At 47.2% G+C, this 25,917-nt stretch overlaps 3 protein-coding genes across 14 annotated transcripts in view; 2 read left to right on the forward strand and 1 right to left on the reverse strand.

Annotated features, from left to right (window-relative positions):
- The first annotated feature begins 1,240 nt into the window (after window positions 1-1,240).
- SLC10A4 (solute carrier family 10 member 4) lies at window positions 1,241-6,878 on the forward strand. Its single transcript, XM_072773926.1, has 3 exons — window positions 1,241-1,734; window positions 2,291-2,501; window positions 5,981-6,878. The coding sequence occupies exons 1-3, from the start codon at window positions 1,241-1,243 to the stop codon at window positions 6,491-6,493; spliced, it is 1,218 nt and encodes a 405-aa protein (XP_072630027.1). The 3' UTR covers window positions 6,494-6,878.
- ZAR1 (zygote arrest 1) lies at window positions 6,587-11,436 on the forward strand. Its single transcript, XM_072773927.1, has 5 exons — window positions 6,587-6,630; window positions 7,555-8,467; window positions 9,509-9,751; window positions 10,030-10,104; window positions 11,184-11,436. Exons 1-5 carry the CDS (start codon window positions 6,587-6,589, stop codon window positions 11,325-11,327), a joined length of 1,419 nt encoding a protein of 472 aa, XP_072630028.1. The 3' UTR covers window positions 11,328-11,436.
- A 3,632-nt stretch (window positions 11,437-15,068) lies between these two features.
- FRYL (FRY like transcription coactivator) overlaps window positions 15,069-25,917 on the reverse strand; it is a 256,517-nt gene continuing 245,668 nt past the window's right edge. For 9 of the 12 annotated variants that reach the window (XM_072774992.1, XM_072774988.1, XM_072774989.1 and 6 more), the window contains 5 exons: window positions 22,665-22,733; window positions 19,801-19,818; window positions 18,930-19,040; window positions 17,332-17,522; window positions 15,069-17,029 (listed from right to left, as the gene is read on the reverse strand). In XM_072774992.1, coding sequence (XP_072631093.1) covers window positions 16,771-17,029; window positions 17,332-17,522; window positions 18,930-19,040; window positions 19,801-19,818; window positions 22,665-22,733 — 648 coding nt within the window. In that variant the 3' untranslated portion in view covers window positions 15,069-16,770. The remainder of the gene's footprint in view (window positions 17,030-17,331; window positions 17,523-18,929; window positions 19,041-19,800; window positions 19,819-22,664; window positions 22,734-25,917) is intronic. The other 3 variants (XM_072774987.1, XM_072774984.1, XM_072774994.1) reach the window with 2 other exon arrangements.

The raw sequence follows: 25,917 nt of genomic DNA on the forward strand, positions 1-25,917 counted from the left end.
AGTGCGCAGCTCTGCCCCCATGGGATGTATGGTCGAATGGAGAAAAAAAAAATGATTTGTGCCGGAGAACGCAATACGCTGTGAATGTAATCTTATTTTTCATATCCTCATTTTCACGGGACGTGGGGAAGAGACGAGACAAACGCGGGGGCGGGGGCCGCCACTGGGCAAGGGACCATACACTTTCTCCTCCAGCGTCGGAAGATGGGGGGAAGGAAGGACGAGACCCAGGAGGAGGGATCCACTCCCGGGCCCTGGCCCCACCCACACGGGCCCTGAGCTAAGCCTGCGGCCCAGAAAATCCTCCCGTGGGCTTGGCACGTCCCCAGCTAGGGCTTCGGGACCCACAGACGCCTGCTCGAGCGGCTCCCCGCCCTGGGACGCGGAGCGGTCCCTTTCCCGCGTAGACGCCTGCGGGGGGAGGGGGCGGCCTCCAAGCCCTTGAGCACCCCCCCCCCCCCCGGGGAGCCCTGCACTTGACCCGTCTGGGGATGAACCTGTCTGAGGCCGGGGATCCCAGGCTGTATTTCTTTTCAGTCCTTTAATCCGAATACCCGGGCTGCGCTCCTAACACTTCACGGGTTTACGGCCGCTGGAACGTCCCGAACGCGTCTCCCCGGAGCCTTGCACGCCGCGCCCACAACTGCGCCGCCGCCGCCCCGCCGCTGGGTCCGCGCGTGGAAGGACCGGGTTCCGCGGCGTGGGGCGCGGCGCCGCGGGGGGATCCACCCGCCGGACGCCCCGGGGCCGCGACTCTCCGAGTCCGCGCACCTCTTACTTGCAAACTCGTGGCTCGTTATTTATTTTACTTAAAAGTAAAAAAAAAAAATCATTAAACAAAATTCTGCTGTCACATTGAAGCCGGGCTAGTGTGTCCGGCGGGCGGGGAGCGCGGGCGGTGGGTGCGCGTCTGGAGGGGCGGCCCCCGCGCCCCCGCGCCCGGGTCCCCGCGTGTCTCCAGGGAAGAGGCAGCCGCGTCGCTCGCCTCCTCGTCCTTTGTCAGGTCTTTGTTCCGCCCGCGGCTACACTCGCGCAGAACCACTTACTGCGGCTGGAAAGGCGGGCCCGGGCGGCGGGGCGGGGCCTGCGGGGCGCGGGGGGCGCGGCCACGGGGCTCCCGCGGGGGAGGGGGCTGCGCTCCCGGGACCCCCCGCCGCCCAGACGTCAGCGCCGCGCAGCCCGCGCCGGGACGGACAGACGGACGGGCGGGCGGACGGACGCGCGGACCCGCAGAGGCGCCATGGACGGCCCCGCCAACGCCACGCTGCGCCCCGGCGCGCCCACGCCCGCGCCCACCCCGGGGGCGCCCAGCCCCGCGCCCAGCCCCGGCGCGCCGCCCCCCGCGCCCAGCCCCGCGCCCCCGGCCGGCGGCGCGGCCACCCTCGGCCCGGCGCCGTTCCCGCAGCCCTGGGCGCACCCGCAGACCCCGTTCTGGGACACGCCGCTGAGCCACGGGCTGAACGTGTTCGTGGGCGCCGCCCTGTGCATCACCATGCTGGGCCTGGGCTGCACGGTGGACGCGGGCCGCTTCGCCCAGCACGTCCGCCGGCCCGTGGGCGCGCTGCTCGCCGCGCTGTGCCAGTTCGGCCTCCTGCCGCTGCTGGCCTTCCTGCTGGCGCGGGCCTGCGCGCTCGACGAGGTGGCCGCCGTGGCCCTGCTGCTGTGCGGCTGCTGCCCCGGCGGCAGCCTCTCCAACCTCATGTCCCTGCTGGTGGACGGCGACATGAACCTCAGGTACGGCTCCGCGGGCGCGCCGGGCTGGGGCGAAGGCGGGGAGGGGGGCACCCAGCGCCCTGGCGGCCCCCGACCGCCCCCCTGCAGCGCAAAGGCCACCGCGCAGCCCGAGGTCTCGCCGGGGGTGCAAGAGCCGCGGGCCGCGGCGGAGACCGTGACCGCACCCGGGGACGATGCGGTGGAGTTGGGTCCGCGAGCGGTGCGCGGCAGCCTGTCCGGGAGCGTGCCTTGGCGGACTGGAAACGAAATCCAGCTGCTCCTCGCCCTGGGCATCATCCGGGCTGCGGCCAGCTCGGTAGGCTGACACGGGCGGGCCGACAGCCCTCAGATGCCCCCCGCCGCACCCCCGGGGTTCGTGCTCCAGTGGGGCGCACGGGTGCAGCTCTCTGGGCACCCACCTCCCTCGGATGCGCCGGGTCCCCGCACGCTCCAAGCCGCAGGCTTGCCGTCTCTTTCTCTCTCCTCCGCCCGACGTGCGGGAGCCGGCTTAGCCGGCGTGCGGGGAGCCCCTGGGCGCGCGGCCCACTCTGAGTTCTGTGCGTCCCCTTTTCTGCAGCATCATCATGACCATCTCCTCCACGCTTCTGGCCCTAGTCTTGATGCCCCTGTGCCTGTGGGTCTACAGCCGGGCTTGGATTGACACCCCCCTGGTGCAGTTACTCCCGCTCGGGGCCGTGACCCTGACCCTCTGCAGCACTCTCATCCCTATCGGCCTGGGCGTCTTCATTCGGTACCGGTACCACCGGGTGGCGGACTACATCGTGAAGGTGAGCTCACTCTTCCTTCTGTGGACTTTAACCTCTTTAGAGAGCCCTTGGCCTCCGACCCCTTGCTGAAATGCTAAGAAGTGTGGGAAAGGGAGATAAGGAAGGAAACTCGGCCGCCTTTGCGTGGGTAAACTTGGAAAAAAAGTTTGCGCCGCAAGGATGACCTTTATCTCTCGGAATTTCAAAAACTCGTAGCTTTGATTAAGACATGGCTTAATGAAAAATAGCCCAGGAGAACTATTCGTATTCAGGGGAGGAAACCTATCACAGGGGAAAGAGAGGACAGTGCTATTAATCGGTGACGTATTTTCCACCAGCAAATTGTGCATTACTAAAAATCAGAGCATGTGAAAAAAATTATATGAATTGAATTTGTCCTGTGTTTTAGAAATGCATTACTATGGTTTTAAAAAGTGGAACTCCAACTTTGAGAAACTCTGTAGAAGTTTCCTTTAAAATGTTTTATTAACTTTCTAAAAATAAGTGGACACTAATCAGACCAAAAGCAATTGAAAAATCACATTAAGGCAATAGAATACACAAAATATTGGCTTTAAAGCACAAAATAAGATTGGGCCCTGGATAAATAATGCAGAATGTATTACCATTCCTAAATCGGTGTGTTTCTTTTTCCTTCCCCATTGCAGTATTGCATCTGGTTTCTAAAGCTAGTGAAAGGCTGAGAATTCCTATTATTTTGTGCACTATTTCCAGTATTGCTTTATGATTATTTTTTTTATATTGGTGCTTGTTGAGGAGTAGAGAATTTGTAATAGTTGACTGGAGAAAAAAATATTTAAATAATTGTCAACTAAGCTGTCTTTGAAAACTCCAAAACAGTAATAAGAGTAAACCACGAATAGGACTCTTATTTTAGGAAGTTATTCAGACAAAATACGTAAGTAATCACTGCTAATGCACAGGCAAATTCATTTAGATAAGTGAAATGGATTTCTCCAATGTTTCAATTATGTAGATTTAAGAAGACGTAATCTTTTGTGTTTTACTTAGATTAATTTAAATAAATTTTACATAAATAATAAATCTAAAATCTGATTATTCAGGGGAGCTAACTTTTATTAATATGAAAAATTAAGAGTTCTTTTATACACATATATCCAATTTTGACTAAAAAACTGTACTCTATAATAAACATGTATTTTGGATGTAATAAATGTATATGTGCATATAAATATACATATATGTATAATATACCTGCCAATCATCTTGAAATGCATTAAGGACTTATTAAGCTTAATCATTAAGCTAATACTATTAAGCTAATACTATAAGACCGTAGGAATTCTAAGAGAAAATCAATCAAATAGCTATTCCCATGCTAAAAACAGATTAAGTATATTTAAGTAATAGATAACTGGTAAGATTGGCTAACTTTGAATTTAAGGTGAATCTAGTCCTACTCCTTAACCAGGACACTCATAAAGTATGCTTTCTGACACATCTGCAAACACTTTAAAATGATTATTCAATGTCGATGTTCACCCCCAAATCACCAAATGATTTAAAATTGTTCAAAAGAAACTTCGGGGCCATTATTTTTACAATAAAGAATCAGATTTCCTGTCAAAGCTTTTGCTGTGGACACATATTTTAATATAAGAAAAGCTTCAGGGGGTGGGGGCTGGCTGGCTTAGTCAGTAGAGCATGCAACTCTTGATTTCCGGGTCATGAGTTCAAGCCCTTCGTTGGGTGTAGAGAACCTAAAAAGGGTTTTGATTTATAATGGTTTGTTTGGTTTCTGCCCATTGCACCTTTGTAGCATGAGGACTTTACGTAATAATTTCGGCACCCTCTAGCAGACTTTTTGACCAGCCCAGATAACTTTTAAGTCATTTCTCAAAGAGTATAAAGTATATGCCAATCCCACAGACTCCAAAGGGGTTTCCCCTAGATATCCAGCAAACCAGAAGCAACACTTAAATTGTTCTTCTGGATCTCTGGCTTCCTTCACAGACACCTCCCCACCCACATCCCCACTCCCATTAAAAAAAGACGGGACAAAACAGAAAAAAAACTAACTAACTACTAATCTGAAGGAGAAGTAGGAGAGGAATTTTTAGGTTTCCACATTACCATTTTCAGTTTGTCTTACTTGAATGAGTGAGACGTACCTGTCAGACATCAAGATGATGCAATGTCTTGTTTGAGTCAGTTGTGCTCTATCTAAAATCCATCTATTGAATGTCAGAATTCCTACGCATCATTAGAGATTTTATAAATGGTAGGTTTCTCATGAACAGATGAAAAAGAGGGTGTTCAGAATTGCAAAGAATTCCTCACATCCTCTGATCACACTTTTCACTCACATAATCTCAGAGTTGGTCATTGTTTCAATATTGCTCTTTCTGATACAAAGTATTGTGAAGTCTGAAAATATCACATAGTAAGTTTCATACATTTTTAATAGCTTTTGATCTCACCCATAAAACCAGAACTAATTTCTTATGGAAAACGTGGGGTCCTGTTCAGGGAAGGTAATGTTCATTTGCGCACCTGGGGGTTGGGCCCCATTCTAACTGCTGTTTTTAGGAAGTACATTCATAAATTGAACACATGTTCACAACAGTCAGGACTCCCACCACAGAGATCTGCGAAAGTCTGGAGACCCTCAGCCTGAGGAAGAGTAGCCTTCTCCCCCTGTTGTTTGTTTGTTTAGAGAGAAAGGGGGGCGGGGCAGAGGGAGAGGGAGAAGCCCAAGCAGGTGCCACTGTAGGCCTCAATCCCTGAGATCATGACCTGAGCTGCAATCAAGAGTCAGATGCTCAACGGACTGAGCCACCCAGGTGCCCCTTCCTTTCTTTTTTTTTTTTTTTTAAGATTTTATTTATTCATAGAGACACACACACAGAGAGAGAGGGGGGGTGGACAGGCAGAGGGAGAAACAGGCCCAATGCAGGGAGCTGCCCCTTCCTTTCTGTTTTTTATTTATTTATTTATTTATTTATTTTTTTATTTATTTATGATCATCACAGAGAGAGAGAGAGAGAGAGGCAGAGACACAGGCAGAGGGAGAAGCAGGCTCCATGCACCAGGAGCCCGATGTGGGATTTGATCCTGGGTCTCCAGGATCGCGCCCTGGGCCAAAGGCAGGCGCCAAACCGCTGCGCCACCCAGGGATCCCTCCTTTCTGTTTTTTAAACAGGAGTCTGGCCTGTGCTGCTTCTGGGGGTCTATCCAAGATAATGGCTAGTTGTTAGGGAAGGCAGACTGTCACTAGACGTAAGGACAGGCCTCCAAACAATTAGAACTGTCCAGCCCGGGCCTGGACTCCGGAAGAGGTGACGTACCCATCCCATCCGCAGAAGTTCTCTGTCAAAGACTGCTTATGGCAAGGATCTTCTTCATCGTGTGGGAGGGGAGACCAGATGGGTGTCTTCTTCCGAGAGCCCAGGATTCGCTGGCCTCAATTCCCTTTCAGCTCTCCTACTTCTGACGGTCTGTCCATTTTCTATTACCAGGTTTCCCTGTGGTCTCTGCTAGTGACGCTGGTGGTCCTTTTCATAATGACTGGCACTATGTTAGGACCTGAACTGCTGGCCAGTATTCCTGCAAGTGTTTACGTGATAGCAATTTTTATGCCTTTGGCAGGCTACGCCTCCGGCTATGGCTTGGCTACTCTCTTCCGTCTCCCACCCAACTGCAAGAGGACTGTCTGCCTGGAAACGGGGAGTCAGAATGTGCAGCTCTGCACTGCCATTCTGAAGCTGGCCTTTCCACCGAGACTAATAGGGAGTATGTACATGTTTCCCTTGCTTTATGCCCTCTTCCAGTCTGCAGAAGCAGGGATTTTGGTTTTAATATATAAAGTGTACGGTAGTGAAATATTGCACAAGCGAGATCCTCTAGATGAAGACGAAGATACAGATATTTCTTATAAGAAACTAAAAGAAGAGGAAATGGCAGATACTTCCTACGGCACGGTGAAAGCCGATAATTTCATCATGATGGAAACCACTCAGACTTCCCTCTGAACGCGGAGTTACGGAGGAGCTTCTGTCTTGCTGACATATTGCTACGTATTTATGGTCTGTGGTAGTGAATCTGGTTTACGTAAAGGATGACAAATGGTTCACATTATCCTACGTGTCACAATTGTGATCTTCCCAGTGTAAGGGTGCATTGGTGTATCAACCAAGCGTTTTCACAAATTACAGATCAATCTCATTATATAACTTGCACCTGGGATTGTTCATCGTGGAGCCTGAACATGTTAAATGTGCTCTTTGGTTTTTACCATCACCGATTTCTATGACTGCTTCAGATCTGTGAACTCTTAGAAAACAGGGTCTCGGAAATGTAGAATTTTGGTGCACTAGCTCATACGAGTAAAAACAAGCTTTTTTTTTTTTTTTTTTTTTTTGTAAAGCAAAATTAAGTTTAATGTAATGGTCGTAAAAAAAGTGCTTGCTCAATTTATGAATACCTGACAGTATTGAATTCTGATCTGTATTCAAAAACTCCCAACACAGTTAACCAATGAAATACAGTATTTTATTGTCAATCCTGTATCCAATCAGAAAAAACAAAAAAACAAAAAAACACCAACCTTAATGTATATTTGGTATCTATTAGTAATGGACCGCTAACATTTTTCTGGGGAAGGAGGCATTTTCTTCTCAGCTGGGGGCTGACTTGGTTTCTGGATTTAGGTAGACACACTGCAAATCAATGATCTTTTGGAGGGATTATTTGGTTAGGAAAATTTGTAGTGCTCTCCACCTCCGAGGAGAACAATAGACATCATTAGCTCCTGCTATTCACTGGGGGTGGGGGTGGGAGTGGGGGAAGGGGTGGGGAGGAGGAGCGGGTAAGGGAGAGGGTGGGGGAGGGAATGCAGGAGGGGGAGGAGGAGTGGGGAGGGGGTGGGGAGGGAGTGGGGGAGGGGTGGGAGTGGGGAAGGGAGTGGGGTGGAGGAGGGAGTGGGGAGGCGAGGCCGCGCTCCCGGGGAGAAAACCTTTAGCCGAGGGCTGTCCCGGGTTCCGCCGGGCGCCGAGGGTCGCCTTCCGGGGCGGCTCCGGGGTCCGTGAACTAGAGTCCGAGCTCGCGGGCACCAGCCCCGAAGCGGCTCCGGGGGCCCCCGCAGCCCCTCGCTGCCCGCGGCGGGCTTCCCGGCGGCGCCGCCCCCTCCCCCCGCGTGCCCCGCGTCTGCGGAGCACCTGGGGGGCACCTGGGTTGCACCTGGGTTGCACCTGGCGGGCCAATCGCGGAGATTGCCCGGGGCTGGAGGCCCCCGCGGCGGGCGGGCGGGCGAGCGTCCCCGCCAATCGGCTCCCGCCCGGGGCCCTGGGGTATTTGGGGCGGCCTCGGGGGCGGCCTCGGCCGGGGAAGCGTGGCGGATGGCGGGCTGCGGGTACCCGGCGTGCGCCCCCCGCGCGTCCCCGTCCCCGTCGCCGTCCTTCCCCGGCTGCGGGCAGCTCCCGGCCGCCGCGGGCCTCGACGGCTACCAGCGGGCGCAGCTCGTGGCCCTCCTGTCGCAGGTGAGCCCGCGGCCGCGCGGCGCCGGCAGCAGGGACGCGGCCGTGCAGGTGAACCCGCGCCGCGACGCGTCGGTGCAGTGCTCGCTCGGGCGGAGCCGCCTGCCGCGCGGGGCCCGCGACCCCGGTGTCCCGGCCGGGCCCGGCCTGGGGGGCGCGGGGGGCGCCTCGTCGTCCCCGCAGCCGGAGCAGGGCCGCCCCCCGCGCCCCCCGCGCCCCCCGCGGCCCCCGCGCACCGCCGCCGTGTACTCGTCCGTGGCCTCCCGGCCCCTGCCCACCTGCCCGCACCCGCCCGACGGCGCGGAGGACCAGGAGGACGAGGACGAGGAGGAGGAGGAGGGGGGCTCGGCGAGGAAGGCGCCCCCGCGGCCCGGAGAGGAGGCCGGGGGAGGCCAGGCGGCCCCGGACGCCGAGGGCCCGAGGTCGTCGCCGCGGAGCCCCGAGCCCGCCACCGAGCGGCCGCGCTTCCAGGTGAGGCCCGGCGGCGCGGGAACCGGCGCGGGGGGCTCTGCTCCGGGGGGACCCCGCCCCTCCCCCTCCCCCTCCCCTCCCCCTCCCCTCCCCCTCCCCTCCCCCTCCCCTCCCCCTCCCCTCCCCCTCCCCTCCCCCTCCCCTCCCCCTCCCCTCCCCCCCTCCCCCTCCCCTCCCCTCCCCTCCCCCTCCCCCTCCCCTCCCCTCCCCTCCCCCTCCCCTCCCCGCCGGCGGCCCTGCTCCGGGGCCCCGCCCTCTCCCCTCCCTCCCCGCGGGGGCTGTGCTCTAGGGGGTCCCCCTCCCCCTCCCCTCTCCGCCTGCTGCCCTACTGGGGGGGAGGCCCCCTCCCCCTCCGCCTCCCCCCTCCCCGCGGGGGCTGCGCTCCAGGGGTCCCCCTCCCCTCCCGCTCCCCGACGGCGGCCTTCCTTCCGCAGCCCTGCGCCGCCCGCCTGGGTCCCGGCCCCGCACGCTGCCGGGTGAACGCTGCGGCGGCCACACAGGCGGGGGCGGGGGCGGGCGTCCCGCGGCCCCACCTGCGGGGACCCGGTGGCGGGACGGCTCCCGAGGTGCTGACCCTCGCCCGGACCCGCGACGCCGCTCCTGGCAGCCCCTGCAGGGCCTCCGCCGGCCCCGCCCCCGGGGAGCCCCGTACCGGGAGGGGGTGGGGGGCGGCTGCGCGCGGCAGGTGCCGAGGCCCGGGTCACGCCGGTCACTTGCTGGCGCCGACGGCCTCCTGCGGGGTCTGCCCTGCGGGGTCTGCCCTGAGGGGGGCCGCGGGGGGGAGGGAACGACGGAGGAGGGGGTCGGGGCCGCCAGAAGCCGGCGTGTCGGTCCGTCTGTCGGTCCGTCTGTCCGTCCGCCCGCCCGCCCGCGTGAAACGTGGATTCTGGTTCATGGGCCTCCCGGGCTCCTCGCACTGCTTGGAAACCGACCCAGCGGCGCGCGAGAAGCGAGCGAATCCGAACCTCCACGCTTCAGGCTCCTCCTGGCCTCTGCGCTCGCTCGGCTGAGCCACCTGGTCCCCCAGTGACCGGCCCGTAGGGGCGAGCTGGGCCTCGAGCCCGCTTTTCTCCAGGAGCTGGAACGAAGCGGCCAATTGAAGTAGCAGATGGACCCCTCCCAGCCTGTGAGATGAAGGGGACTCGGGGGTCCCAGGAGCTAAACCCTGGTGACTCGTCTGGTTTTGTCCAGTTCTTAGAGCAGAAGTACGGCTATTACCACTGCAAGGACTGCAACATCCGATGGGAAAGTGCCTACGTGTGGTGCGTGCAGGGCACCAACAAGGTAAGAGACCCCGTGGAATTGGCACCTTCCCGACCTAAGTGTCCGGAGGAGTTTTGCTTTACCTTTTCTTTTTCTTTTCTTTCTTTTTTTTTTTTTTTTTTTTGGCCTTTTAAAGACCTCTGTTTATCCATGAGACCCACACAGAGGGGCCGAGGGAGAAGCAGGCTCCATGCAGGGAGCCCGATGCGGGACTCGATCCCAAGACTGCGGGATCCCATCCTGGCCAAGGCAGCCACCCAGGCGTCCCATGCTCTAACGGTTTCCCTCTCTTCCCACAGGTGTATTTCAAGCAGTTCTGCAGAACTTGCCAGAAGTCTTATAACCCTTACCGGGTGGAGGATATCACCTGCCAAGTAAGTCACATACACTCGTGTTGTGTTTGAAGGGGGGTAGTTGGGAGAGGGTTTGGGTGGCATTTGTTGAATGCATCCTCGGGGAGGTGGGGTTCCCCGTGACACAGCCTTTGCTTTGCTGTGGGGAAGCCGGGCCTTGGGGTCTTGTCTCCTCCTATCCTTGCACATCTTGGTCCTGTTAACCTCCTGAGACCCCGCTGCCTCTCCCTGCGATGTGGAAGGAGTTTGCCTTAGCTGGTCCTCCGTCTAATGGGAGAAAGCAAGTCAAACCCGGGATACTTCTCTCGGGGCATGAGGTTGCCTGTTTGGCCCAAATGCTTAGTATGAGCCCGGGGTGTGACAGTTGGTCTCCCAAGGGTGCTCGCAAAGGGTGGAAGGTTGGCTTTAAGGTGAATTTAAGCTGGCCGGCTTTACGGGGCTAACGAGCAAAGCCTGCTGGCTAACTACCAACAAAGCCCCGCTAGGTGCTTGAGGGGTTTTGATGACCTAGGGACAGAGGCCACTAGCCTGTGGGCGCACAGCCATGCACCTCCCTCAAGGTGACGCTGGAAGCCTTGCCGCCCAGGGTCAGGGGAGAGGGCCCAAGGAGGGGAAACCGGTGGAGTCCCTTACTGAGGGCAGAGTGGGGTCAGGTTCGAAAGTGGGATGCCTTAACCCTTCTGCTCTTGGCTCAGTGGTTGCTGCTTTGCTTTCTGTGTTTAAGGTCACTTGCAGCAGGTGTGGGGGGCTGGGGGACAAGGTCAGCCACCGAGGCTAGGCTGGATCCGCAGCTCTCTCCTGGTCCCACTCCTCTCCCCTGCTTGTTTCTTCTCCACCCTTCAAGTACAGAAAGCGCTTTCCTTTTAGATCCTTGTGAAGTTTGTTTCACAACACAAGTCTGAATCCCGTGCCACATGGGAGCACGACTGCCTGGCTTTAAGCACCCTCTGTTCCTACCCTATCCTTGCCGGAAGGGGTGCACGTGGAACAGGATTGAGTAGCACAGGGCCTTGCTTAGCATGCATCATTCGGTAAGTATCTGGACTAGAACTTTGAGGACGTCCCCACTGGTTTATGTGCTTCTCACTTTGGTTTTGCAGAGCTGTAAACAGACTAGATGCTCCTGCACAGTAAAACTCCGCCACGTTGACCCCAAAAGGCCCCATCGTCAAGATTTGTGTGGGAGATGCAAAGGCAAACGCCTATCCTGTGACAGCACTTTCAGCTTCAAATATATCATTTAAATGAATGTTTAAAAAAAAAAAAAAAAACCCGAACGTGAGCTAGTAGAGCAGACACGTTAGCTTTCTCCCATGCTCCTCCTTTCTGCCTCTCCCTTCTCAGAATACTTCGTGAAAGGCTGTAGTTTTGACAAAGCCTTCAAATAAAAGTACTGCAAGAACAATGGACAAATTGCATGACCTTTCTTTAGGTTCAGGAGAGCTGCTCTTACACTAACAGCCTGGGTCTGTCACTGAACGGGCCTCCCACGTGTGAGGTTTTCTGCTCACGTGGGGCTGTAGGGCTGAAGCCTACGAGCCAGATAGTGAATGAGAAGCCACGTGACCATTAAGTAGCAAGCACTCTTGGGGGTGGGTAGTGGAGGCAGAGCCGGCCTTGGTGTGTGAGCAGAGCAGGGTGTGTGAGCTTGGGCTTTGGGGTCCGGTTGCCGCAAGTGGCTGGCACCTGGGGCTGGAGGCTGTGAACCGCACGGCCTGGTTGATCACAATCACAGAGGGTCGAGGTGGGGACTGGCTTAGGGCACCTTCTCTGAGCTGCTAACTGAATCACCTGCCCTTCAGGTGGTACCTCAAATCGGTCTCCTAAACGTAAAGCTCTCAAGTTAGTTAACCTGCTTAGGCTGGGTTTTTGTGCAGTTCTGCAGCTGCGAACTAACCTGGGAATTCTCCTAGCTGTGCCTGCTAGCTTCCTCGACTCTCGAGAGAATCCTAAGGCCCTGCACCCATGAGCCCCCCTGCTTGGGGATGGCATTTTGTCTAGAGCCTCAAGCTTTTAATGATGGTTGAGGGTTATTGGCTTAAAGGTTACAGAAACTAAGTAACAAGCCAGGTGTTCAGTACGGCTCCTTGTCTAATCTGCCCCTTAAGGTTAACCCTTACGACCTTGGAGGGTAGCATACGGAGCTGTCCGGTAACCTCTTGGATGCATGGGTGTAGGAAATGTAAGGGGGCAGCCCCGGTGGCCCAGCGGTTTAGCGCTGCCTTTAGCCAGGGGAGTGATCCTGGGGTCCCGGGATCGAGTCCCATGTCGGGCTCCCTGCACGGAGCCTGCTTCTCCCTCTGCCTGTGTCTCTGCCTCTCTCTGTGTCTCTATGAATAAATAAATAAAATTTTTTTAAAAATGTAAGGAATAAAAAAAAAAATGTAAGGAATAAAACAACCTAAAGTGACTTTGAAGTCTCTAGACCCCTTAGAGCAAGGGGAAATCCTCTCTGCATCCACATGAACCAAGGAAGGTGCTTGTAAAAAGATTCCGGGGCCCCTCGCTCTTCTGAATCACCATCTGGGAGTGAGGCATTTTAACAAGCACCCCGGGGTGCTGCTGATGGAGGTGTGGAAGCTATCACTTGAGTCAGCCTCGTGCTTCGAGGAAAAACACAGTCATGGCCTCTACCCTTATGGAGCTTCCAGTGTAGTGAGTAGATGGCCGGTATTTTCTGCATTTAAAAACTTGGGAGTTTGTCACGTAATATTAATACAGGCTACATATATGTAGGTGCTTGTAATAGGGGATCAAGTCTAAACCTGAGGTCAGGGAAGGCTTGCCTGAAAAATAACACGTGGGCTAACCTGAAGTTTGGGTAAGTTGAATTAGGAGGAGAAGAAACTTTTCAGACCAAGGTAACATGTGCAAAGGCCCAGTGGTAGAGCAAACCGGAAGGAAACTACAGTAGTAGAAAATGCGAGGGACAGGGGTGGGCATGACGGTGAGTGAAACTGGGAGGACTGGTATTTGTCCTCGCAATTCACTGAAAGGTTTTAAAGCTGCAGTGGGATGCCAACAGATTGACCTTTAAGAGGAAATAATCACAGTGGACGCCTGTAAACCAGTACGGAGACTTGCAAAGATCAAATGGTGGTGGGGCCAGAGATGAACGACAACTCGAGGCGTGGGGGAAGGTGATGTTCTAACACCTGTTCCTACTGGTTTGGTTGAGGGTAGGGGCAGGGAAAGGAGACTCGACTCAGGTGGCACGTGAGCCCACGCCCTAAACACTAGTGGAGCGAGTGAGGGAACAAGAGAAACACACCTGTAGGGAGTCCTGAATCTATGAAATTGGGTGTCAGTCATTCTTTATACATGAGAGCTTGTCACTACGACTGCTAAGAGAGTAGCTGAGCGGTTTTACAGCCGAGGAAAGCCAGCATCAAAACAGGTTTTACTTTGTTCATTACACACTAAGTGGCACAAAAACATCTTATGTTAAAAGTTGTGGTAACATCCTAGCAATTAGCACTGTCAAACTACAAAGGAAACTTTATATATATCTCCCATGTATTTTTTTTTTAAAGATTTTATTCATTTATTCATGAGAGACACAGGCAGAGGGAGAAACAGGCTCCATGCAGGGAGCCCAACGTGGGACTCCATCCCGGGTCTCCAGGATCACGCTCCGGGCTGCAGGCGGCGCTAAACCACTGGGCCACCGGGGCTGCCCCATGTATAACATAATATGTATGTTTAGCAAGAGAGACTTTGACTAGAACGAAATCCCCCAGAACACTGTTACCTCTGGGTATCAAGTGATTCTTTTATTTGTTCAGGAGAGACCCACAGAGGCGGGGACATAGGCAGAGGGAGAAGCAGGCCCCCAGCAGGGGGTGGTGGGGTACTCGATCCAGGGATCAAGACCTGAGCCACCCAGGGGCCCCTCTTGGGTTCTTTATATCCTGCATTTGCTAAGGTGACAGTGGATTACTTGGAAAAAATTTTTTAAATGCCATGAAGTGCAATTATGATTACATTGATTCTAGTATCTTCTTTTCATTTAGATTATGAGGCATGGTGTAGGAGCAGTTCTCCACGACCTAAATGAGGAAAGCTTACTGGCTTTGGTGAGTTTGTTCCAAGAGAGTGTTTATTTCTTAAACTTATGGTAGGTTGTACCACGCCCTCTATATCACTGAAAGGAAATATTTTCTAAATTGTGTAAAAGAAAAAGCCAGGTCTCTTCTCTGGGTGTTATTTTACAAGCTTACTATTTATTTACTTAAGATTTTAATTTACTTACTCTTGAGAGACACAGAGAGGCAGAGACCCAGGCAGAGGGAGAAGCAGGCTCCCTGCGGGGAGCCCAATGCCTGACTAGATCCCCGGACCCCGGGGTCACACCCTGAGCCAACCACTGAGCCACTGGGTGTCTCACAAGCTTACTATTTAAAAAATGATCAACCTCATGGGCAAAAGAAAGAGGCCTATGTGAGCACAAACGGCTCTGTGTGGAACTACGTAGGGTATTTAATAAACTAAGCATTTGATATACTTTGTTAAATGCAAACGTTGGATTCAGAGGAGCGAACTAGTATAGGTTTTAGGAAAACTCAATTGCAAAAGGACAACCCTAATGCCTTTATATTTGCATTTTGCTTTCTGTAGGTGCATTCATCTTGTTAATCAACTTAGCTACATAAACAAGAAAAGGAAATTTCAACTGTTCAAAGGTATGGTTTGGGTAATTAGTCAACCTAATTTGTTCTCAACTTTGTTCTTTTGGGGAGAGTTATGTTTAAGAATGAGGGCAATATTTGAAAAGTCACTACATGATGCACACTATAATCATTCACCCTTAAAATACAACACAAATCAACAGCTACAATGCTTCTTTATTTTAACAAAAAGGATATAAGGAGGGTGAGAAAATAGGGGGATGGTAAGGTAGGATGTAAAGTGTGGGGTGTCTCTGGACACCATCCCGCTCTTCCTGACCCACACCCAAAAGTTATTAAATAATTTAAAGGACACCATTTACAGTACCAGAACACCATCAAAATAATTGTTTTTTTTTTTTTTTTTATCAGGGTCAAAAAATACAGTGATTATGAATGTGCTGTGACCAGTTATGGAATTTTACAGGTAACATAACTATAGTCAGCAGTCCAACGGCGTGCACAGTGCCTTCAATTAATGCACTTGAGCATAATTACATTTCTGGCAGGGTCCACACCCCCAAGAAAAGGCAAAGCTAAGCATTTCATTTCTACATTCTAAACTCTGGAATCACAGAGCCCAGTTTAAAAGAAAGTCACAGTGGATAAGAGATGCCTATAAAAAATACAAGGTGTTCCTTTCAAATCAGAGGAATTGTGGGACTACATTCATTTCTTTTACAAAATGCTATTTAAAAAAGGACAGAGAATCCAGTTCATTGTTATGCTACAGGCTGAGACAGGAGTGAGTATATTGCGTGTTTTGGTAGTCGGTCTTCAGGCTTCCTTTCATTTTCCCCCATAGCCCCAGGTTCCTTTTGGGTGAAACACGTGAGTCCTGAATGAAACATATAAAAATGTGTTTGCATCTCTCTTCTTGAATTCTGCGGACTTCGGAGCCCGCAAGTCATGTATCCTACCATCAGTGACCACGATCTTTTCTTTAGCTTTGTATACCTATTCTTGTAGAACAGTGCATTGCACGAATGTACAATACTGGTTTTCATCTATACAGTTTCTGTAATAATTATGGAGTAAAATAAGTTAACTTTTCTAATGAGAATAGCTGACGGGCAGCATACATCTTTATTTTACATTTTAAAGTCTCTGCAGGCATCTACTTTGGTTAGTTATCAACAATCGTAACGTAAGCACTGATCAGAGAACTGAGCAGCATTCCAATAACATTAACAGATATATTATTTCTTTTCAAAATACCGGGAAAGCCCAGCTTTAAAATATTATTAAAGTGTTCTAACATTTACACACTATGAAGAGTTAGATCTAATAAAATAAAATTTCTTCAAAAATAATCTTGCAGTGCTCTTTTAGGCATGCTCTGACATGTTATCACCAAACATCCATACCTTGAAAATAGGACTATCACATACTCACACATCCCCGCTCACACACACATAATCCCTTATACAGACTAAAAAACAGAAACACCCACGCCCTTATCCCACGTGTTGGGGAAAAAAAAAAATCCAATGTTTTTTTTTTTTTTCTTTTTTGCAAATAAGTCTGTGTATATCTATCCGACTGAAGGTTCTTCATGTAGATGATTAAGCGTCAGCTGTAGAGTATGCTTCTGGCTGCTGGAAATCTAGGCAGCTTGGCAGGTCTTCAGCTAAAATGAACGAGCCTGGATTTTAGCCTCATGTCACCTGCTTTCCAACGTCTCAGTATTAGAGGCCATTATTGCAAACAGTCTTGGAATTCTCTTCTTTCTCCAGAAAGTAATGTATTTGTATGCATCACTTTTAGCCCTTTTCTTTTTCACATGGGTTAAGTAATTAAAAAATTCCTTCTTCATACAGTTAATTGTGGGAGGTATTGGCAGCTGTTAGATTTCTTTTCTTCAGATCTTGGGTTTTGCCGTTCTTTATCTGATAAAAGCTTGGCATTAGTTACACTCTGGTTCTGGATGCTGCCAGGAAAAGTTATCAGTGAACTGCAAGGGTTTATAAAAGGTGCCCATTAATGTTCTTCGTCATCTTCCCTAAATGCCTGAAGTTTCTCAGAATCCAGTGCTCACCAAATTTCCAATTGGTTTGGCCCGTGCTAAAAGCTGGTATGATTGCACTATGCGTAGAGACTCTCTTATTTCTAGATTAAGTTCCATCAGTTTGTAGTTGGCTTCTGACATGTCCAGGTCAGAGCCTATCACTGCAAAGCTTCCCGTCTGGCCCAGTGTCTGATGATGGAAATATATGTGTAACAGCGTCTGCACGGGGTCATCTTCACAACTGCCAAAGATATCATTGGGCCAGAGAGACCTGAAATACACAATATTTTTAAGTCCTGAGACTCAAACAATTATTAAAAGTAAGTACATTTTAAATTAATATCTATAGCAAAATTTCCTTGTGAATCATTGAAGATCTGTTTTGATATTTGAGCAAATGTATTACTCAGATTAACGAAGCCTGACACCTAAAATTGGTGTCATTTCAGTGATAACTGTAGAAAATATCAAAGTCATACTTTCATAAAGACATACTGAAACATTAAAGCCCAAACCCAGTCATTGTAAAATCCCAATCTAGGTTTAGAGATAGGAAATCCCTTCACATTTTACCTGAAAGCTTTTACTTGTGCTACAGCAGATATAAATTCCTTATTTTTCAAGGTTTCAATTAAAGAATGAATGGCAGTTTCTATAGTAGTTTGTGCGGCTTTGGAGATGTCAATTTCTTCATTTTCTGAAGCCGACTCTGCTTCTTTGAGGATATTTTCCAGTTGGGCAAGTTCCTCGGACATGTTGATGACCTAAAACAAATCAGTATACCTTGAAAGGAGGATCTATTTGTATATCGAGTAACAAAAAGGGCATTTAATTGGCAGTAAAGATATATCTGATGATAGGCATCGTTTTTTTTTTTTTAAGATTTTATTATTTATTTATTTATTCATGAGAGACACAGAGAGAGGCAGAGACATAGGCAGGCTTCATGCAGGGAGCCCGACGTGGGACTCGATCCCAGGACTCCAGGATCATGCCCTGAGCTGAAGGCAGGTGTTTAACCGCTAAGCCACCCAGGCATCCCTAGGCATCGTTTCTCTTAAAGATTTGCAAATGTTAAACTTAGTGGTTTAAAGGCAGTTAATATTTCAAGTTCTTGATTAGGTAGGCTACCAAAGAGTAGTCTTCAAATACTCTTGATAAAGTAAAAGGATATAGGAGCGCCTGGCTGGCTCAGTTGGTGGAGCATGTGACTCTCCATCTTGGAGTCGTGAGTTTGAGTCCCATGTTGGGAAATGTTATGATAGATGTAATAAAACTGGTCATAACCAATGTTTATACTGGTTTTAGCGTGATCCAGTTGCACCTTGGATAGTAAAAATCATTTACTGTTATGGGGGGGAGGTTGTGAATTTTTAACATCAAAGGAAAAGTACATTTTAAAAGATTACTTATCCAACGTATTTTATATAAACCAGTATGTATTTTTAAAATTGATTTAACCATTTAACAAAAGTGTAAGCATTTCCCGTTTCAGGACCAGCTCTGACAAGGGGAGGGATAAAAGACTAAAGTCCCTGCCTTTGAACCTATTCATTACATGATTTCCAACATTCAAAGAGTTTTTGACCTGTTGATTCTTATGTACATCAGTAGAACTACAAAAATATATGGACGAGATGTTCGGGGGGAGTTTCATAATTTAACTGTGTCTTTATTCAGCTGATGTGCTTTCCTTGACTTCCGGTTACAGATGGTCTGTTGTTGCTGCTGTGACCTGTAAGGTCTTGAGCCTGTCAAGACCGCTGGCTATGTGCTGTTTTATTTACTGACAGGTCTTGAAATAGCGCAGTGTTTCTAAAAAGACAATCCTGAACAACAAGATTCCCTATTTTTTTTTTTTTTTTTTTTTTTTTTTTCTTTTTTTTAATTTTTATTTATTTACTTATGATAGTCAGAGAGAGAGAGAGAGAGAGAGGCAGAGACACAGGCAGAGGGAGAAGCAGGCTCCATGCATCGGGAGCCCGATATGGGATTCGATCCCGGGTCTCCAGGATCACGCCCTGGGCCAAAGGCAGGCGCCAAACCGCTGCGCCACCCAGGGATCCCAAGATTCCCTATTAAGTGACTTTTGACATCAGCTCTCCTACAAGAACACATTTATGATATTTTAGTATTCTAGAATCAGATTCCTATTAGAACCGAGTATTTACCTCTGCTTCATTTTTTATTGTATTTACTTGGCTGATCAGTTTGCAGTAAGCTTGGAAGAGAAGCAGCAACTGAAAATGCAGTTTGTATAACCTTCGGCAGAGCTCCAGTTCCTAGAAGTAAGTAAACACTGCATTACATTCAGGTGCCACTGTCCATGGTGTTTGATTAGACAGTACATTTCCAATACAAATTTATAAGTAATTATGTTAAAATTGTCTTGGCATTTATTTCTCCGCCAGTAAGCAAGTTAATATAGTGTGAAGCTGATGAAAGATGCTTTTGAAGACTGGGATTAAAATACAAATTTAAAGACTGTTGGTTACATAATTCATTTAGTGAGAAGCACATTTTCACATTAGAATTTTTCGGCAGGCAATATATAGAATGCTTTAAAAAGGATTCACTTGAACTCAAAATTCATATGAAAAAAATGTACAAATGCATATACTTTCACCCCATTGAGATGTATATCTCACTGCATTTATCAACAAATGTTTGATAAAGCAGTCAAACTGGATTACCTCTTACAACCTAAAAATGAATTCATTTTTCTAAAAAAAACAAAAAAAAAAAAAAAACAAAACCTTGTAATCTCATTGAAATTAACAATGAAATTAACATATGCACTTTGATTTTTAAAATTAAGTTTAAAAGAGGTTAGTTTATAGATGTATAAAAAAGGTGACTGCTAGTCGTACATATCATAAAATCTCCTCTTTAGAGGACCAACATTTCACGGATTAGGGCTTATGCAAAACTGAAGCACACTTTTACAATAGTCCATGACAAAACACTGCTAGCTCACAAATGGCAAATGAAAATCAGTTTGTCTGACATGGATAAGTCTATAAATTAAGACAGGTCACTTACTGCTAGAATTTCCATTTGCTAAGCAAGAAGGTGATCGGGTCACAAAAAAATACAAAGGAAGAAAAAGACCAAGAATTAGTGTAAGAAATCATTTTAACTAGGGTCACAGATGTCCCAGGCAAACTGAAGAACACTTAATTGCATCTAAAAAATCTAATATTTCTAGAATAAAACTTTTTATACATTGAGAGTAACACTCCGGGGTGTTTTTAACTCTTTGCCAAATAACTAAATTACATTTAGGCTGTAATTTATTTTTTGTGCGAAAGCTACACAGGACAAAACTAAAGCAAATGTCATAAAATTTCCACAAGTGGAAAATTTCTGATTAGAAATAAAAAATAAATTACTGTTTTTAGAAAAGAATTGGCTTATAAGCTTATACTTAACAGAGGATTATATTTGGTGTGGTCTAGGCTTCCCACCCTTACTAATTAGGTCCTATGTTGCCATAATTGGTGCAGTGTCAGAACATAAGCTATCAAAAGCAGATGTGGGTTTTAAAATGCATTCCAAAATGCAACTAGTGAACTTCAGAAGTTACCCAGCTAGGTTTGAGTCAAATGAGATGATGTGTGTATGTAAAATACATAGTCCATAAACTAAATGTTTTGCTATTTAAAAATTGTTACATTAAAATATTTATAGCAACTTGGCCCTAGTCTCTAGTCCATTCTAGAGAAAGAATAATTTCTAATTAGAATAGCAATCGCTGTAATGTAAATATTGCTTCTAAAAGTCCCTCTGAAGTCTGCTTCTCTAAATAGTGTCCTCTGAAGGACTGTTTATATAACATTTATTCCTATCAATTTAGAAGGGATTTGCTAAGCAAAGGTGAACTTTAGCTCCATACCGCTTCCCATAAATTACATGGATAGTCATTCAGTGAATATCAGTTGAGCATAATCCAATGTTAAACATATTAGCATATCTACATTTGAGGTTCTACTTCAGTTTTATATGGAAATGAACAACCATTTGAGTTTCAAATACATTTTCTTACTTCTATTAGCATGAATAATGGAACTGGCTCTATATGCATACACTTACAGCTTCTACTTTGGGATGTAATGGAAAAGAAATCATGATAGGGGCATCTGGGTGGCTTAGGCGGGTGACTGACTCCTGATTTTGGCTCAGGTCATAATCTCAGGGTTGTGAGATCAAGCCTGGCGTTAGGCTCCAAGCTCTGTGGGGACTCTGCTTAAGAGTCTCCTCCTCCCTCTGCCCCTCCCTTGCTCTCTCGCTCTCTCCCTCAAATAAATAAATCTTTATCATACTATTTTTTAAGGTTTATTTATTTATTTATTTATTTATTTATTTATGATAGTCACAGAGAGAGAGAGAGAGAGAGGCGGAGACATAGGCAGAGGGAGAAGCAGGCTCCATGCACTGGGATTCGATCCTGGGTCTCCAGGATCGCGCCCTGGGCCAAAGGCAGGCGCCAAACCGCTGCGCCACCCAGGGATCCTTTTTTAAAGTTTATGATCACAATTATAGGAGGTAAGTAATTGTGTAGCTCTAAATTACCAGGAATATGTGCCAACTTTGCAGGCTTAAAATTCTTGATTTTTAAGTATATTGAAATTAGCAGGTATATATATTTTTTCACTTATTTAAAAATAATTATGCAAAAGAATTCTGGTACACAGGGACAGAACTAGTAAGGTTGTGTAACCAGTGTCCCCGATCTCAAGGAGCTGAATATAAAAGGAGAGAGAAGATATAAATGAAATTCTTAAATGTACCGTTTTCAGTTTTCACTTAGGAGAAAGCGTTGAGCTGTATTAACTGACCTAGACTCTTGGAGATGGAACTCATCTTCTTCAAGGCAGAGGGCTATAAGAAATCACTTAGTCTAATCACCTAATTTATGTAAGAAAAAAGGGAGTTTATATTATATACTCAAGCCATGCAGTTAAATGGTGGCAAAGATAAAACCCACAGGCTCCGATTCTTATTCCTTATTTTCCCTTGTTTCTTTCTTTACACAGGTGATTTGACCATTTCCTTGTTACACAGTGGAGGATTTGGAGTCAGCCTGCCTGGTTTGAATCTTAATTCTCTTTTCTTACTGGTTTTAGATACATTGGCTTCTCTGAGCCTCAGCTTCCTCATCTGCAAAATGGGGATACTAAGCATCTATTAGACACAGCTGTAAGGACAGAGATAAGGAATGTGAAATGCATACTATTATTTTCTCAACATTTCGGTTTAAAAAACTTCACATTTTTATTATCATGCTATAACTTTTACAGTGACTAGAAATCCAGAACAGTGCAACCAATGTTGGAAAAGGTTGGAATTCTGATGTCAATGCAGAAGTTAATTGATGACTGCGTCTTCTGCATATGAAGCTGTATTCCTATTAGAATAATTTGTAGGGCTTGATTTACCCTCATATAGTGTCTTATACACATGTACTTTTCCCTAAGAAAACATTGCCCTTATTTTCATTGACTTTTTATACTATAAAAAAGTTAGTTTATCCAATCAGCATTTCGCCTTTAGAAAGGCTACCATGAATGGATATGACATTACTGTGAAGTTTGCTTTCCCGACCAGTCTAATTTTTTGAAGAGGCAGATGCAAGTAAAGTCTAACTTGGCCTGTCCAGATAGCCATCAAGCTTATCTCCTGAATGTTATTAAGCTTCAGTCACAAGCTGGTCGTTCATTTTTATTAAAGTGAATTTTTCATTACTAAGCCAATATTTCACTGAACCTTTGACGAAGATTGTTCTGATAACAAAAATGAAAAGTGTTATAAATTTCATTCCTAGGATTATCAAATAGGGGCACTGGAACACATGCATGGTTTTACCTGTCACAGAAACAGAGCAGAACTAAGAAGAGGAGACTTACCTGTGCATCCGTGTTTATCCTATACAGGTCTCCTTTGGCACCAAATGTCCTCTTACAGTTGTCTAACCACTAAGGAAAGAAGTAACCATAAATTTTAACATAACATTTATATAACGCACAGTGAAATTGGTAACGTAACGGCCTGTGTGTATAAGGTCACTTTAAAAGTTAACTTGAAGTTCTGGGATTGGTTCTAGGCAGAGCCTTCAATCTCCACTCGAGCCTAATTATTTGTAGGCAACAAACCAGAGCAGGATGACATGTGCACAGTGTGGTGGTGTGCTCACAAAAACACAATAGTCTGCTCTTCTAGGGACTTGTGCTCCATTTCAGTAAGGAGAACTCTTCATTCTGCAGGTTTTATTGGAAATCTTCACAGCGTATACCTGACCTTTGTCTAATGTAAGATGGGGAAATGAAAGATGTGCTTTCCCTCTGGAAGTGCAATTTAATAAAGGCAACTTAAAATTAACCAGGTCTGTTTGCTTATCAGAAGTGTAATTCTCAGGAGACTGGTGTCAATTTTAATTAGTGAAACAGAAACCAAAATCCATTTTAAATCTTGTTTTTACTTCTTTTCTTTTTGGAAAGTAATGAATGACAAACATGTTATCTCCAAAGAATATTGGATATAGATGCCATGCGTGTTTTTTTCCCTTATCCAGGGGCTATTCCTAATATTGGGTATTTACTTAAGGTATTTTTTTCTTTAGTCAAATAAGAAATGAGAGCATTGTAGTTTAGTTGGGGAAAAAAATGTTGGAGTCATGGAATGTCCTAGCAGAACGAAGAAAAGTTAAGGGTCTCCAGGTGAAGGAATTAGGTTTTGACAGTTTGATATTATGTATTCTTTTTACTTCCTAGTTCTTTATGTGTGTGATAAACATAAAAGATATATATGAAATCATTAAGACTTTAAGAAAAACTACTAGCTCCATTAAGCATATTCACTGAAAATATCTCAGTACAACTAGGCATTTAAAACACTCAACTGTAGCTTAACGTTGTACATGCAAAGAATGCGAATTAGACGTCTCCGTTATTTCAAAACAACTCTTTGACCTTATGTTGCTTTTATTCCAGTCCCTTAGACTGTACAGGCCCTTAGGCTTTTGCTTGACAGCATCTCTGAAGAAACACGTTAAGCTTTCCCTAGTGAGATGAGCCGCTGGCAGCCACTGTCAAAAGCTATCCAGCGGATTTCTTTATATCAGCAGCATTCGGCTGAAATCTATTGTAGGACGCATGTGTTCGTATTTATTCACACAGAATGTTAAAACGTTTATACACCTAATCCTCCTCACTAATCCAGCCCAATTTGTCCACGTGTACTAATAAATTAGAAGAAAATAATTGAATATCTAAAGGCCTATTGTTACTAAATAAAATTTTTTCTAGTCTATGCCCAGTGATAGAACATTTTGGGAGCCTTATTCAACAAATTGTTTTTTATGTTTTTACTCTGTTAAAAAAAACAAGCCCCAAGCCAATAGTCTCATGGCTGCATACTGGCCTGAACAGCACAGGTCCACACGATTGCAGCCAGTGTGTACAAGACACAGTACTTGGTGTACAGAATGTCCCCCCGTTCACATCCAATTGGTCATCATTGTTTCTTTAGTCAAGGCTCAAGTAAAGGTTAAAAGGGAACTGGAGAGGTTCGGCTTCTGGGCATGAGGGAGCAGCCCATAGAGCGCCAGCCCTCCAAGGACACCCACAGAAGCAGAATGCGGTCCGCCAGCAGACAGGGAGCCCTGCACAGATCCCAGGCTTAGCTCCGGGGCCTTGCTTACTCAAAGCTTTGCTAGCTGCTCAGGTAGGCAGACAGCAGTGGCCTAGGGTGGGCCCCACAGCATCACTGAGCTGGGAAAACAGGGTCACCAAAGGTATGCTGGAGGGAAGGGGACTGTAGAGAAGGGCACCCAATGATCTGTGTGCAGCTTCCCTCGGGACACTGCCACTCTAGCGTTTAACACGTGCAGGAGGAGAGGCTAGACAACCAAGCAGCAGCACCTGGGAGGATAAAAATGTAAACAGATTTCTGGTCTCCTGGTGTTGAACTGTTCATTTCCTGCCAGGATGGCAGGGGTCCTGATGAAGAACCCAGGCTATCACTCGTGACTTTCAAGGCATAATGGAAGAATGTGTTAACTATGATACTATAATGGTAAAAACCATTAGAGGGAAAACCCGAAGAACAAAAAACACTTGGTTGATAGATGAACACAAGAAAGGAGAGTAAGAAAAGTAACAATACGGGACAAGAAAGAGATGACAGCTTAGAAGGAATCCTTTTTCTACCCTATACAAATATTTGATTCAACACAATTTATTGAAAACATTCTTTTCCCACTGCGTTATAATAGCACCTTTGCTATAAACTGTATGATGATCATACATACACGTATGTACCCATGTATATATGGGTCTGTTATCAGATTCTCTATTATATTCCAGTGGTCTGTTTTTCTATTCTTAAGCCATATACTCTTGAATTTTTTAACAAGTCTTACTGGCTGGAAGTCTAACTCTGTTGTTTAGACTTTGTTATTGTTCTTCATGTACAAACTTGGAAGGCTATTTCTGTGAAGGGCAAGGAGTAAAGATTTGCAAACTATTCTCTGTTGCAACCATTTTAACTATGTCGCAGTACAAAAATATGCATAAATATGCATAATATGCATAAACAAATATGATGACTATGTTCCAAAAAAACCCTTTATTGACAAAAACAGGGAGTGGGCCAGATATGACCTATGGGCTATAGTTTGCTGACCTGTGTTCAAGAAGGTTGTTTGTCTTATACTTAGCTCTTTGTACTTCCATATAAACTGTAGAGTTAGCCTATCAATTTCCATCAATAGAGAATCTGAGATTTTGAACCTTCTGATTCATGAACATGGTATACAGTCTTACTGAGATAGCTTTTATTTTTATTTGTTTTAGAAGATTTTATTTTATTCATGAGAGACAGAGAGATAGAGAAGCAGAGACACAGGCAGAGGAGAAGCAGGCTCCATGCAGGGAGACCGACGTGGGACTCGATCCCGGGTCTCCAGGATCATGCCCTGGGCCAAAGGCGATGCTAAACCGCCGAGCCATCCAAGCTGCCACTGAGATAGCCTTTAATGTCCCTCATTAAATTTCAAGTTTTCTGTATGGAGGTATAGCACATCTTTAGATTTATTTGTAGGTGTTTGATTTTTCCTATTGTAAATGGTACTTATTGCTGTATCATCACTAACCTCTCTAA

The sequence above is a fragment of the Canis lupus genome, chromosome 14 (assembly GCF_048164855.1).
Source record: "Canis lupus baileyi chromosome 14, mCanLup2.hap1, whole genome shotgun sequence".
NCBI lineage: Eukaryota > Metazoa > Chordata > Mammalia > Carnivora > Canidae > Canis > Canis lupus.